The sequence below is a fragment of the Bison bison genome, unplaced genomic scaffold (genome assembly GCF_000754665.1).
Source record: "Bison bison bison isolate TAMUID 2011002044 unplaced genomic scaffold, Bison_UMD1.0 scf7180017864535, whole genome shotgun sequence".
Lineage (NCBI taxonomy): Eukaryota > Metazoa > Chordata > Mammalia > Artiodactyla > Bovidae > Bison > Bison bison.
The window spans coordinates 1636458-1650802 of NW_011495084.1; the positions used below are offsets into that span (position 1 = coordinate 1636458).

At 36.4% G+C, this 14345-nt stretch overlaps 1 protein-coding gene across 1 annotated transcript in view; it reads left to right on the forward strand.

Annotated features, from left to right (window-relative positions):
- PTPRQ (protein tyrosine phosphatase, receptor type, Q) overlaps positions 1-14345 on the forward strand; it is a 232711-nt gene that overhangs the window by 63610 nt on the left and 154756 nt on the right. Inside the window, exons 18-19 of the mRNA XM_010832015.1 lie at positions 8927-9087; positions 10065-10210. Coding sequence (XP_010830317.1) covers positions 8927-9087; positions 10065-10210 — 307 coding nt within the window. The remainder of the gene's footprint in view (positions 1-8926; positions 9088-10064; positions 10211-14345) is intronic.

The window sequence follows — 14345 nt, forward strand, 5'->3', positions numbered from 1 at the left end:
GAAGCTGCCTGCAATGCAGGAGATCCACGTTCAATCCTGGGTCAGGAGGATCCCCTGGAGAATGGAATGGCTACCCACTCCAGTATACTGGCCTGGAAAATCCCCATGCACAGAGGAGCCTGGCAGGCTATAGCCCATGGAGTCACAGAGTCAGACACGACTATAGCAACTAACATTTTCACTTTCACCTTCAACTTAAGATCCCAGGACAGCTTTGTCCTGTTCTTTTTCTCACCTTTTCTTAGTAGTGCAAAACTTTTTCTTTTTGACTGCTGAAAGCTTTCTTTTTGCATGTAATTCTTCCTTTCTACACCATGAATTATTATAAAACTTTATGGCCTATATTCGTGCTGGACTGACTCTTACTGTGGAAAGAGAACATAGGAAACGCTTTTTCCTCAATAGAACTTGGCTATATTTCTCTTTCTCTCTCTCACACACACCACACATAGGGAGGAGGCGAGTGTGAAAGAAGAGGAAGAGAGATGAAGATCCTATCTGCTCCAAGATCTGGTTTGTTCATCGCTGTGTTGGAACAGGAAACTACCTGGCTCATAATTGAAACTAAATCATCTGCTGAATGGATGACTGAATGCAGAGTATATTTTAAGAGTTAAAAATTTAGTAGAGACTTACTATCTTTTCATTTCCGGCATAAAAGCAGTGATGCTTTTCCAAACAGTGGACACCTTCTGTTGACCAGAGTTAGGTCTTATAAAGAAACAACAAAAAAGGAAAAACATCTTAACATGTTTAAGAATATCATCTGTAATAGACTGACAGATATAAATGGTAATGAAGTATATAAGAGATATTTTTAAATTTCCAGCATCTTCTTACCTAAGCTGGAAGCTTTAGCCTCTGTAGTTAAAAGGGATATCATGATCCAGGGTCCTTTTTTTATCACTATTACTAATCAGTAATGGTTTTGGGGGGCTTACGTGATGGCTCAGACAGTAAAGCGTCTGCCTGCAGTGTGGGAGACCCGGGTTCCAATCTCTGGGTTGGGAAGATCCCTTGGAGAAGGAAATGGCAACCCACTCCAGTATTCTTGGCTGAAAAATCCCATGGATGGAGGAGCCTGGTAGGCAACAGACCATGGTTTTGCAAAGAATCAGACATGACTGAACGACTTCACTTTCTTTCTTTAATGGTTTTTTGGAACTCTTGCCATATCAGTTTAATTGGGGAGAATAGGAGGCATGTATCATGATACCATGCAGCACATTCTGAGTGGAGAGACATAGGTCTGAATGGTGACTCTGCCACTAAGTTATCTGTGGGGTTCTCTTAAAGCACTGTGTAAGTGGTCTCTATTTTTATTAGCAGAGTTCCTGTTTCAGGGGTTCACATTTCTCTCACAATACTCAATTTCCATTATTTTCGTTCTTTCACTAACTACCAAATTCTTTTTAAAAAACAACATCTTTCTGAAGGAAGCAAGCTGTTCCATCTCATGAGTTATGAAGAATGTTCAAGTAGATTTTTGTGTTGAAGCATATGATGAAGACTGAGGAGCCAATTGGAAGGCAGTGATATAGTCCCCACATGAGAAGGTGAAAGCCTGGTTTAGGACAATGTTGAAAAGTGCTAATACAAATGCGGAGATTGATACTTCACAGAAATCTCTAATGACAGCACTCAGAGGCCATTACAGAATCTGACAAGTGATTATGGAAGAAAACAGGAAGAGGCTGAACGCCCTAAGAGGCTTTAGCCTGGATAACTGGGAACTTGCTCCAACACTAGGGCTTCCCAGGCGGCGCTGGTGGTAAAGAATCCACCTGCCAATGCAGGAAACTCAAGAGAAGTTCAGCCCCTGGGTTGGGAAGATCCCCTAGAGTAGGAAATGGCACCCTGCTCCAGTAATCTTGCCTGGAAAATTAAAAAACATCATCTTTGGATATTTGCTATTTTCAGTGTGTCTGCAAATTGCAGGTTACCTACTCTATTTGTTATACTGGTGACTTCTTTCTTTGTCATGAGTATGTCTTTACAAAATAGCTCATGAGGGTTATTGTGCAATCATTTTATAACCGCTACTATGTGAGCCATATTTGATTTGTAGATGGTGTGTTCAGAAATCTTCTTTAACACATTACATTTAAAAATAATGTGTTCTTCTAGAGTTTGCTTTGTAAAATGATTTTTGTCACCTAAGTAACACTTTTCCCTCAGTTATACTGGTAAATTATGTTTATACATTTTCAAATGAGAAACAATCCTTTCATTCCTAGGGCAACCACCACTAGATAAATGCATTTCTACTAGGCCCCTCTGCTGCTGCTGCTGCTGCTGCTAAGTTGCTTCAGTTGTGTCCGACTCTGTGCAACCCCATAGATGGCAGCCCGCCAGGCTCTGCCATCCCTGGGATTCTCCAGGCAAGAACACTGGAGTGGGTTGCCATTTCCTTCTCCAATGTATGAAAGTGAAAAGTGAAAGTGAAGTTGCTCAGTCGTGTCCGACTCTAGCGACCCCATGGACCTCAGCCTACCAGGCTCCTCCATCCATGGGATTTTCCAGGCAAGAGTACTGGAGTGGGGTGCCGTTGCCTTCTCCGAGACCCCTCTAAGTGTATTCTTTTAATATACTTTGGATTGAAGTGTGGTGTTATAGTAAACTGATTTATACAACATGTTTATTTTATAGTTGAATTCAACTTGGGTTTGTTTAGCAATTTTATTTCTATAATGTCAGTAAATTTTAACAGTAGTTTTCTTCCTTGTTCATAAAACTTTTAAGTGAATGGTCCATAAGATATAGCTAAAAGACTGGAATGTAAATGATGTTGAAAATTCTAGCTTATACACAGACCTTGGCTTTTGAACTCTGTGGGGAGATAAAAAATATATAGAACCTTAAAATGGTTGTAGACTAATTAGAGATAAAATAAGCCCATGTGAAATAATTTAAAAATACTTGCTGAGCAATATATAAGGAAGTCAAAACAGTTTTACTGTAGATTTTTATTAAATGTTACTGGTGATTTCCCCTGTAACATAAAAGCTTACTTTTGGAAATGGCTTTTGTTATGCTAAAAAGGTATGTTTAGCCCTATTTCTTCCAGTTTTCGGAAAGATTTTCACTCTATTAAAACTGCCTAATGGTTTCAATGTGTGATATAGATCAATAATCAGAGTGGGAAGGGGGCCATTTCAAATTTCCTGAGTTTATCTCACATTTGAAATGAAGGTGGTAAAGACAGATTTGTTTAGGGGAACATCTCAGAGTGGGAACGGTCTATGGAGGCGTGGAGGTAGCGTGAGTAGGCTGTGTCAAGAGGTAGATGCGTGGCATTGTAAAAATGAAACAGTGGAGCTGGATTAGGGTGGTGGGAGACACAGAGATGGAGGGAGTGGTTAGCACAAGGGTGCTTTTGATCATTTGACTTCTTGAGTTTTTTAGTGGGATGTTAAGAGCTCTGTCTTAGTTCTTTTTTATTAACCATTTTCATGAATGAATGAGATGAAGCTTGGTTACCAAGGTGACAAGCAGGCTAGCAGTAGGCCACTCGTGCTTCGCTGGACCAACAAACTGTTAATAAATTCTAAACAGAATTGTGTAGTATTTTTAAATGAGTAGGTATCTAGTGAAACTTCAGCTTCCTTTGTTTCTTACAAAAATCAGAATACTTTTGCCATGTTCCTCATGAAAAAAAATCAGCTGGAGTTGAAGAAAGGCTGTCTTTAGGTGGAGCATTTGCTCTGCAGTTTAACTTAGTTCCCATCACACTCTCTCTTTTTTTTTTTTTTCCAATTTATTTATTTTAATTGGAGGCTAATTACTTTACAATATTGTAGTGGTTTTTGCCATACATTGACATGAATCAGCCATGGTTGTACATGCGTCCCCATCCTGGACCCCCTCCCACCTCCCTCCCCATCCGGGTCCCAGTGCACTGGCTTTGAGTGCCCTGTCTCATGCATGGAACCTGGACTGGTGATCTGTTTCACATATGGTAATAGACATGTTTCAATGCTACTCTCTCAAGTCATCCCACCCTCACCTTCTCCCACAGAGTCCGAAAGTCTGTTCTTTACATCTGTGTCTCTTTTGCTGTCTAACATACAGTGTCATCATTAACATCTTTCTAAATTCCTTATATATACATTAATATACCCTATCGGTGTTTGTCTTTCTGACCACAATCTTTTATTCTCTTTTAAATTCATTTAGTCATTTATTTCACCTGTGTGGATCTTGAGTTTTAATACCTTCAGGGCTCTTTTCATCCCATTGGTGAAATGTACAAAGCTAGGAAAGCTTGTGATTGGGGAACAAAACATCTTGGAGAGCTAAAGAGAAGGACTTGAGGGATACTGTAGTAGTTAATATTTGGGGACAAATGTTGTGTTTTGTATCTTCCCTATATATCCTTATTTGTTTTTCACAACAGTTGGGAAAATAGGAAATTTTGTTTAAATCTTTCCGTATGGTGTTGGTGTTCGTGATTTCTCATAGGTAATTGTTGTTTGGCATAGTCTTGATGTGATAAGAAATGAGCAAAGGAATTGGTAAAGCAGAGCAAAGAAACTGCTCTTAAGCTCTAGAATTTCCTTTATGCCCTGATGTTAAAATGTGGCCTGTCTTTTGAAAAGAAGTGTAAATAACTAGGAAATAACTTTGTCTTAAATCTCCATTAATTTCATCTCAAGACATTTTCTTGTTACTAATGAGTGCAGATGAATATAAATTTATTCAGAATAATTTTATATTTATTCAGAATAATTTCAGTCATTAAAGTCTTTTGATTTCTCATTCAAAAAGGCTTTAAAAATGTTCTAATTTATATTCTAGTTTATAGAATTAAATCAGTAAAACGATAGCACTCAACACTCTCAAGAGTTTGTTTTTTATTTTTTTTTTCCTCAGTGTGATAATCTGCACTGTGTGAGAGGTTTGGCTGATTTTCTGAGTATTGTGTGCCATTTATGTTCCTTCCATCTCCATGCAGTTTATGACTTTGGATACCTAAAAGTTAGACCTGCTCTGTCAAAGGGCCTTTTCCTCTCCCCATCTCACTCAACTCCCTCTTCTCTCAAATCTTACAAACTCGCTCTCTAGTGAACATTTTCTGCAGCTCTGGAGGCTATGATTTATTCTCCTTTTCTACTCTTTGTTCCCAATTAATTTCTTCACTCATCCCTTTCTCTTTTTTCTTTGCTTTTAGCTAATAGGGGGAAAACTATTGTTATTAATGAATTTGTTGTTTAATTATTTACTGCTTTGTCTATTTGGAGGGTAGGGCCTGTGCCTTTCTCATTTGCACCTAACATCTTTCCTGACATAAAATAGGTGCTCAGTAAATTTTGTTGAATGTTGATTGTATATACACCATTACTAAATATAGAAAGGGTAGGGAATATGTGATTCCCCTTATGAAGATATCTCTTCTTTGGGAACACTATCTAAAAGAAAAATGTCTCCCTAACTCCTCAACATATGCTGTTTTCCATTTAAGGGACTAAAAGTATATAAAAGGAAATTGTAAATAAATTATTCTAAAATTAGGACTGTAAATGACCAATAAGAAGATAATTCTTTTTCACTCATGGTCACAGATGTTCAAATTAAATGTTTCTGGTAAATTGAACTTGCAGAAATTAAGATTACTAGCCAGACTAGTGGTGAGTTTGCACACTTGTTGCTGTGACTCCAAATCATAATGATTTATCATTAAAAATTTAAAAAAAAAACCCATCTGGTTCAATCACACTATTTGGAATTTAGCCTGTAGAAATAAAAGTACTGTTATGGAAAGATAATAATGATTGCTGCATCATTGTTAGTAATAGGAAAAAAGGAGAGAAACAGCCTAAATGTTAACTTATAGAGGGAAGGCTGAAGAACTATGATATATCCAAATTAAGCAACTTAGAAAAAAATAATGATGTAGATTATTGTTCTTAACATAAGTGAAAAGTCAAGATATAAAATGCTGTTGTTTAGTCACTAAATTGACTCTGTGCAACCCCATGGACTATAGCCCATCAGGCTCCTCTGTCCATGGTATTTCCCAGGAAAGTATACTAGAGTGGGCTGACATTTGCTTCTCCAGTGGATCTTCCTAACCCAGGGATTGAACCCACGTCTCCTGCATTGGCAGGCAGATTCTTTATCACTGAGCCACCAGGAAAGCCTTATATAAAACATACTTTTATAAATGGAAATAAAATATTTTTAAACTAATAAGAAGAAAACAGATTTTTAAACTAAACCAGTTAAAACCAGGAGAAAAAACTGATTGTAGCAGCATCAAAGTTGCGTTTCTCATGCATGGGAGGGAGTGACCCTCTGAACTGTAAGATCGTCCATGAGATGGCTGTTCAGAGAGCAGAGAGCTCAGGCTTCGGCCCAGAGGTTTCTGTGTGTTTCCTCCAGTCTGGCAACAGCCTAAGAGCAAAGAGGGTGAAGTCAGATCCTCGGGGAACAGTGTCAATTTTTCTCTCCTTTTCCTACTTCTGGTTCTCAGTTTAATAGCAAGCCATTTCTTATGAACTTAAGATGCATTCTGAACTTGTATCAGAAGTTGAAGCTCCCGTTGAAGTTTATGCTCAGATATTTTTCTACCATAGTTATTCAAATATCAGCCACAATTAACTCCAAAAGGAAACAAACAAGCCCCAAACAGACAAGACTTATCAGTACATGAAACATTTTTGTTAGCATGGTTTTGTCTCTGGAGATAAATTAGAGTAGTTGTGTATACTATATTTGTATATGCTAACTGAGATGGACTATTGACTTTGTTATTCAGATAATTTATAAAGACTGCCTTCTTTTTGCTGAAATACCCAGATATTTAAGACAAAATTTATGTTTGACCTGCATTTTCCAAGTAATTGCCTTGATTCTGTATTATCTATGGAACAAAACTGGGTTTTCCTTATTGTGGTGGTTTAGTTGCCAAGTTGTGTCCAACTCTTGAGACCCCATGGACCATAGGCCACCAGACTCCTCTGCCCATGGGATTTCCCAGGCCAGAATATGGGAATGGGTTGCCATTTCTTTCTCCAGGGGATCTCCCCAACCCAGGGATCAAACCCAAATCTCCTGCATTGCTGGAGGATTCCTTACTGATGGAGCCACCAGGGAAGTCCTTTATATATTATAGGCAGATACTTATCTAAAATGTTTTGCTGTGAAGATCAGTGCAAGAAGATAGTCACACAGGGCAGCAGATATTATTAAAAATATGCTGGAAGAGGAATTTTTGAAATAGACAATGCAATTAGGTTGCTTTAGCTAATTTCATAGCTTTAGAGATCTGAACTGGATTAGCTATATCGTGATTTTCTAATGATCCAAGAGTCTGGAATTGGGTAAAGTTTCTATAACAAGGCATCTTTCTCAGACTAATAGCCTAACAGCTATAGCATTAAGTTTTAAAAGATATTCTGTAGTCTCAGCAAAGTCAAAGAGAGAACTCAGTTCTCCCTATGGCTTCTGGAAAAGGATGATGAAACTGTTTCAAATCACTGAATAGCCTGGCTAATCCTGCCTGTCTCCAGTTGCATATTCTGAATCCATAATTCTCACTATGGTAAGCTTTCCAACTATTTTCAGATAACCATACTTGTATTTAGAGTGAGTTGATGCTTTTGTAATGGTAAAACTATGGCTGAAATGTATCTCTTTGTGTATACCCTTAATTCACTTAAAATCTTTTATTCCACTTAATGATTCAGGATTCATATATTTTAGTGGTAGAGAAACAAAAGAGTTTTATGTTCAGAGGGAATATCCATTTACCTCTTGGATGCCATGTGTTTCTAAAGAAGAAAAAAGACATTACATTACATGAGATATGTATCTTTTCTGTGATGTTAATCATATTTCTTTATCTAAATCCTTTAGTAATTAATTGTATTGCTCTTAAAAATATGAATTTGTTTTTAAAGTGCACAGTTTTCAGTACTGTTACATACATATTCTTTAGCTTAGATTCTAATCTGCACCCAGTTCTATGGAATCTGAAGTAACATATCTGAAATGAACTGTAGTACCATGTTGCTTAGCAACAGTATGCTCTTTAGACATTTCCCCCTCTCCTGGGACTTTGGTACTTACTTGAAGAGTGTGAATCAGTATTTACTTTCTTTACCAAAGTAATATTTGAGATGCATTTAAGATTTTAGCTGAGTAAGAGATAGAAGCTCTACTTTTTTGTTTTCTTGTTATGTTTTACATCCATTATTTTAAATCTTGCTTCTAATTAAAGAATAACCCATACTCATTATTTTAGATATAGCTATTCAGATATTTTTATTTGTTTATTTGAATTGGGTCTGAAATCAATGTTATTGTTATACAATATTTATAAAATGGATTTGATAAATATGCTGTATGAATAAGATTATGCCTACACTTCAAAAGAACAAATATTTGAACACTAAAACACTGGTATGAAAAGGATGCTATAATTACTTTGAATATACAAAATTCCTTGAGATCTATTAAAATCAGTCTAAGCTGAATATACTTGAAAGCAAAAGAAGCTTATGTATTGAATTATTCTGAAATTCAGTTCTTTTCAGCATTTCAGGATAAGTACTCTTGCCTGGAAAATCCCATGGACGGAGGAACCTGGTAGGCTCCAGTCCACGGGGACACTAAGAGTTGGGCACGACTGAGCGAATTCACTTTCACTTTTCACTTTCATGCATTGAAGAAGGAAATGGCAACCCACTCCAGTGTTCTTGCCTGGAGAATCCCAGGGACAGAGGAGCCTAGTGGGCTGCATCTATGGGGTTGCACAGAGTCAGACATGACTGAAGCGACTTAGCAGCAGCAGCAGCATCTTTATTCTATCAGTCTGGATTAATAAATATGCATAAATATTGCTTATTTTTAATGTACTTGTGCTGAAAATGTATATATAATGTTTAAAGGTCCATTGTACAGATAATTTTTTTTTTCCTTTTAGGGACAGATCATCATTAAAAACTGTTAATGTAACTGAAACATCATTAGAGTTTTCAGATTTGGACCACAATGTTGAATATAATGCTTATGTAACAGCTAGTACCAGATTTGGTGATGGGGAAAAGAGAAGCAATATCATCAACTTCCGAACACCCGAGGGAGGTGAGTTCTTATGAATATAGCCCAAGTAAAAGAATATTCTATTCAGAAAAAACGCATTAAATATAAAGATGTCTTATTAAGCCTAAGTTACACACAAAATTGCTTTGTGGTCCCTCTAGCTGTGTGAGTTTGGGAAAGTTAGTTATCTCTCTGTGCCTCAACTTCCCATTTGTATGGATACGGTGTATCACCTACCTTAGGGTCCTTTTGAGGAGTAAATGAATTTATATTTGTGAATGCGCTCAGCACAAAACCCAATACTTAGCATGTAGTGTGCTTTTTATTTTTTTATTAATTTCTTATTTACTTTATCTTCGGCTGTGCAGGGTCTTCACTGCTGTGCTGGGCTTTCTCTGGTTGCAGGGAGTGGAGGCTCCGCTCTGGTTGTGGTGTGTGGGCTGCTCATTGTTCTCAGTGTGGAGCTTGGATTCTAGGGCACAGGCTCCGCAGACGTGGTGCATGGTCTTAGTTACCCCGCAACGCGTGGAAGCTTCCTGGACCAGGGATTGAACCATGTCCTCTGCATTGCCAGGCAAATTCTTAACCACTGGACCACCAGGGAGGTCCTAGGGTTTTGTTTTTTTTTTCATGAAGCAAAATAAAATGCATGAAGTCAGCTCTGTGCCTTTGTCCTCCATTATTCAGCTTCAAAATGCTGAGTTAAATTAGAATTTCATAGTATGCATTCTGCATTGGAAACTTGTCATATGTTTTTTTCAAATCCAAAGCACTGGCCTGATTTAGAACTGGGATACTGTTTTACAAATAAGAAATCCATTTGTCCTCTGCTTGGATATTCCTGTGGTAGAGTGTTAATGGGGATGGCCCAATGAGCCTTACAGATTTCATTTCTGACTTCTAATTAGATATTCTTAATTTTTAACAGTCATAACTTAGGCACAGGTAACATTTAGAACAGTTCAGACATTATTTGGAGACACAGGTACACTTTTGTGTTCAACTGTTTGTTTTTTTAGCACCAAGTGATCCTCCCAAAGATGTTCAGTATTCAAACCTCAGTTCTTCATCAATACTTCTTTTTTGGACACCTCCTTCAAAACCTAATGGGATTATACAATATTATTCTGTTTATTACAGAAATACTTCAGGTACTTTCATCCAGGTAAGACCTGAGTTTTCTCCTGTTTATTTATTTACATCTCTCAGCTCTGTTGATAAAGACTTGGCATAGTAGAAAACATCTCTTATCTTATGTTGAGAATTATATATAGACATTTTATAAAACTCCTATTGATGTAGAAAAATGTGGTGGAGAAATAAATACATTTTAATCTGTCTGTCTATGCGTGCAGACATGCACTCAAACACACACACGTCTCTGGATCAGCTTCAAATGTGTTACCGACAATGAAGCTGACACATTTTAAGCATTCTGTATATAAATGTGGCTCTCAGTGCTATTTCTCCAGAGAATTGATGGTTTCACTTACCCTCAGTTGTTTTTCAGCTAAAAAAAATTTCCCTTTGTTTGCATATAATAGTTTTCATGCTTGGATGTGTTTGTGTATTTTTCTTCAAGTCTAAAATTTTTCCATTGTTAGTAGGAGGGGGTCATCCTCATCATCATCATTGTTATCACTTACTATCAGATGTAATGAAAGTACCAAAATGTGCTTATTAAACTTGTGATATGCAAGGTTATAGGATTGCATAATTTTAGATGGATACGTTCTGAAATATGAACAACAATAGTTATTAAAATAGCTAAAGTGCCTTTCATTTAGAGAAATATTTTTAGTTCTTCAACCAGATTCCTTTACTTCTCCAAACTATTTCACAGAACTCTAACATTTGAAAAGAATAAAACTCTGGACAGTTGTGATTGAATCAGGAATTGGAGAGTTGGAATATAATTTGGAAAACACTGATATAGAAGAAATAATGGCCATTTACAGAATATGTACCTTACTACTAGGAACTGTTGACTGAATGTTAATTATTACTCTGACCACTATTAAGTCATTGTATCCTTTTTAGTAGAAGAATAGAGAGGAGTCTTATTAATTCTAAGTTGCCTAATTCAATTTGTGATTAATAACCCAAGTTTAGCCAAAGAGTTAGTTCTTGTGAGCAGAAGCCTCTCTAAAGTATGACTTGCTTTAGTGCAGTTTAGGCTAGTGAAGAGTCAGAGCAGAATTCTGCGCGCTGTCTTAGGCCTTACCCAGCAGTGAGTAAAAGACAGTCCAGAGGTTGGTTGAATTTTAATATTCTGCTCCAGGCCCTGTAAGAGTGAGGTTGCATAAGAAAGGACAATCTGTTTATTTAACTCTGTACATCAAACAATTTTTTGCTGCTTCTTTTTGTTCTGCTCTATTTGGGGAAGGAAAATTAATGTGCATTTTTACCCAGTTTGTTTATAAATTTAATAATTTGTCATTATGTCATCAGGCCATTCAAATTGCAGATTTTTTTTCATGCATTTAACCAATATTCAGTATTCCAAATTCAGTAGTTCTGAACCTTTAGCAAAGGTTTTGTCTCCACTACAGTTCACTTCACGCTCGTGTCTGATTCTGTTTTGGCTCTCTTTGTCCACATCCTAAGTAATCAAGGGCAAAAGTTTAACTATAATTTCAAGGTGATTTTATGAACTTTCTTATTCAAACCTGAGCATATAATATGATCCCATTTGCAGTTCATCTGTCTTAGAAAATGTAATCTTTTATTAAGTTATCTTAAGAATGCTTCTAAGTATGACAGCTGCAAGAAGGCACAGGCTAATGATGTTTAAACATTTCTCATATTCCTTGAAGTTCATCTGTGCTTTATTTCTAAAATTAGTTAAATATAGTATAAAAATCTTCACTACTTAATTTTCTATTTTGGATTGGTAGTAGAAGAAATCATCAAAATGAAAATTATATAGCAGGATAGATGTATGGCTATTTTCTCCCTTCTCTTTCTTCTTCCCATAGACCTTTGTAGTATCCCTTATGCATGACACATCATAGTCTGCTTCCTATTCCTGGTGTCTGCTACTTGTCTTAGCTGCCTCATCCCATAGCAGATAATGTGAAGAAAAGGATTGTGTGTGACTCTTGTCTTTCCATCCCCTGATATCCTCTGCTACTATATCATAATGCTCAATAAACGTTTAATCAGAGAACATAAAAATAATTATAGCAGATCAACGTTATTTTCAGTAATTAGTTATGATTTGGAGCATGTAAGTTGGTTGTGATCTGTCCTTCAGACTTTGTGGAGTTTAAGCTCCTTGCTACTACATGGCAATCCATCTTGTACCTCCTCCAGTTGTGGCCCATTGGGTTTCATATTAACTCTTATCCATTTTAACATTTACCCACTTTTGTCCCCTCAGTGTGCCTGACACAGTGTCTTTTATTAAAAAGTGTTAAATACGTACTGATTTGATTAATCAAGTTTGAGAAGTTTTTACTAAATACCTTCTGACTGTATTTATATTCTCAAAGAATAAGCCTTAATTAGATAATTTGAACCACAAGACTTTTTTTTCCCCTCAAAATAAATAGATGAATGGGATAATCATTTGGATAACTGATCTGGTTCTAAATGTGTTTACATGTCTGTGCATGTTTACTCACACTCAGCATGAATAAATTCTGGGTGATTCAGAGTAATTTGTTACTTAATTGTCATCAGGCTCATATGTAATCAGAGTAAATTTTATAGCAAAAAAAATAGAAAGGCTCCATTAGTATTTTAAGAGATAAATTATATAAGCCAGTTATGCCATCTGTAAAGTATATGTGTTGGAAGATATTAAAGTTCCCAGATCACATTTTTTGTGAGATTAATAATGTCTTATCTTGTCTATTCGGAGAAGGCAATGGCACCCCACTCCAGTACTCTTGCCCGGAAAATCCATGGACGGAGGAGCCTAGTAGGCTGCAGTCCGTGGGGTCGCTAAGAGTCGGACACGACTGAGTGACTTCACTTTCACTTTTTACTTTCATGCATTGGGGAAGGAAATGGCAACCCACTCCAGTATTCTTGTCTGGAGAATCTCAGGGATAGAGGAGCCTAATGGGCTGCTGTCTATGGAGTCACACAGAGTCGGACACGACTGAAGCACCGTAGCAGCAGCAGCAGCATCTTGTCTATTACTTAATAAGTCACCACAAAATTGAAGTAGATTTCATGACACTCACTGCCCCACATACTGTCAAAGAACCACAAAATTTTGCAGAATTTAGTTTGTTGATACATCACAGAACCATGCTAACTATAAATTTTAGTCAAATTGATTATCCTATGTTATTAATTCAAATTAGCCTTTTACTATTTATTACTTTTCTTTTATCATGTGCCAGAGATGGTGTTGCTTTATTTGCCTCATATAGTCTAATCTTCAGAAGCCCTCTGTGAAGGCTTTTGAAGAGGTTCTTCCCATTTTACAGTTAGAGGATGAGAAGTTTTGTGATCAGATGATTTATCCAGGACTTCTGTCCAAATTGAATACAGGTCTTTGGACTCTAAGGACTTTGTGCAGATTGGAATGATTCAGATTTCTCTGTATAGAAATATATTATTATAAAATTATTCATACTTAATTCATATTTAATTACATGACTTTTTAAAAAGTCTATTTTTCTTTATTTAGAGTTGATTTTGACCATGTTTTGTATTTAAAATTTGGTGAAGGGGGCAATGATTACAATTCCTTGATTATCATAAAATGGCTTGGAACAAATATAACTAGGAGTCAGGCAAGAGAATTTAAAATTTTTTTTTTAGCTCATGTGAGAGTGTATCCAGTGCTTTCCTATTTCTCTACATGAGAGTAGAAAAAGAAAGGAAAGGAAAAAGAAAAGGAAGGAAAAAGAAAAGAAAAAGAAATTGTAACCATTTGAACTCATAGAGTTGAAGACTTTCATAATTCCTACATTGTTGATAGGAAGGAAAAAAAGAAAATTTTTATAGTATTCCCAAACTTGCTTAAAAATATGTAGCCAAATTTTGAAAAATACTTGACTGTTTTGTAAGCAACTATACTGATCAGCACACTGTAGCATTTTCGGTTCACTACTGGACCTTCCCCACTGCCAGCTAAGCTTGGAGTTTTAACTCTTTGCTAATCTGTGTATCATTTTAATAAAACTGCTACCACTGATTCCTCTTTTAGTACAAATATATTTCCAGTTTAATTATTGCAATAAAAAAATTCTATGTTGATTTTCCTCAAAAGTTAACATATTAAAACAATGAGGCAACCGATCTATGATACTTTGAAATGCTTATGTATACTAAAAATATAT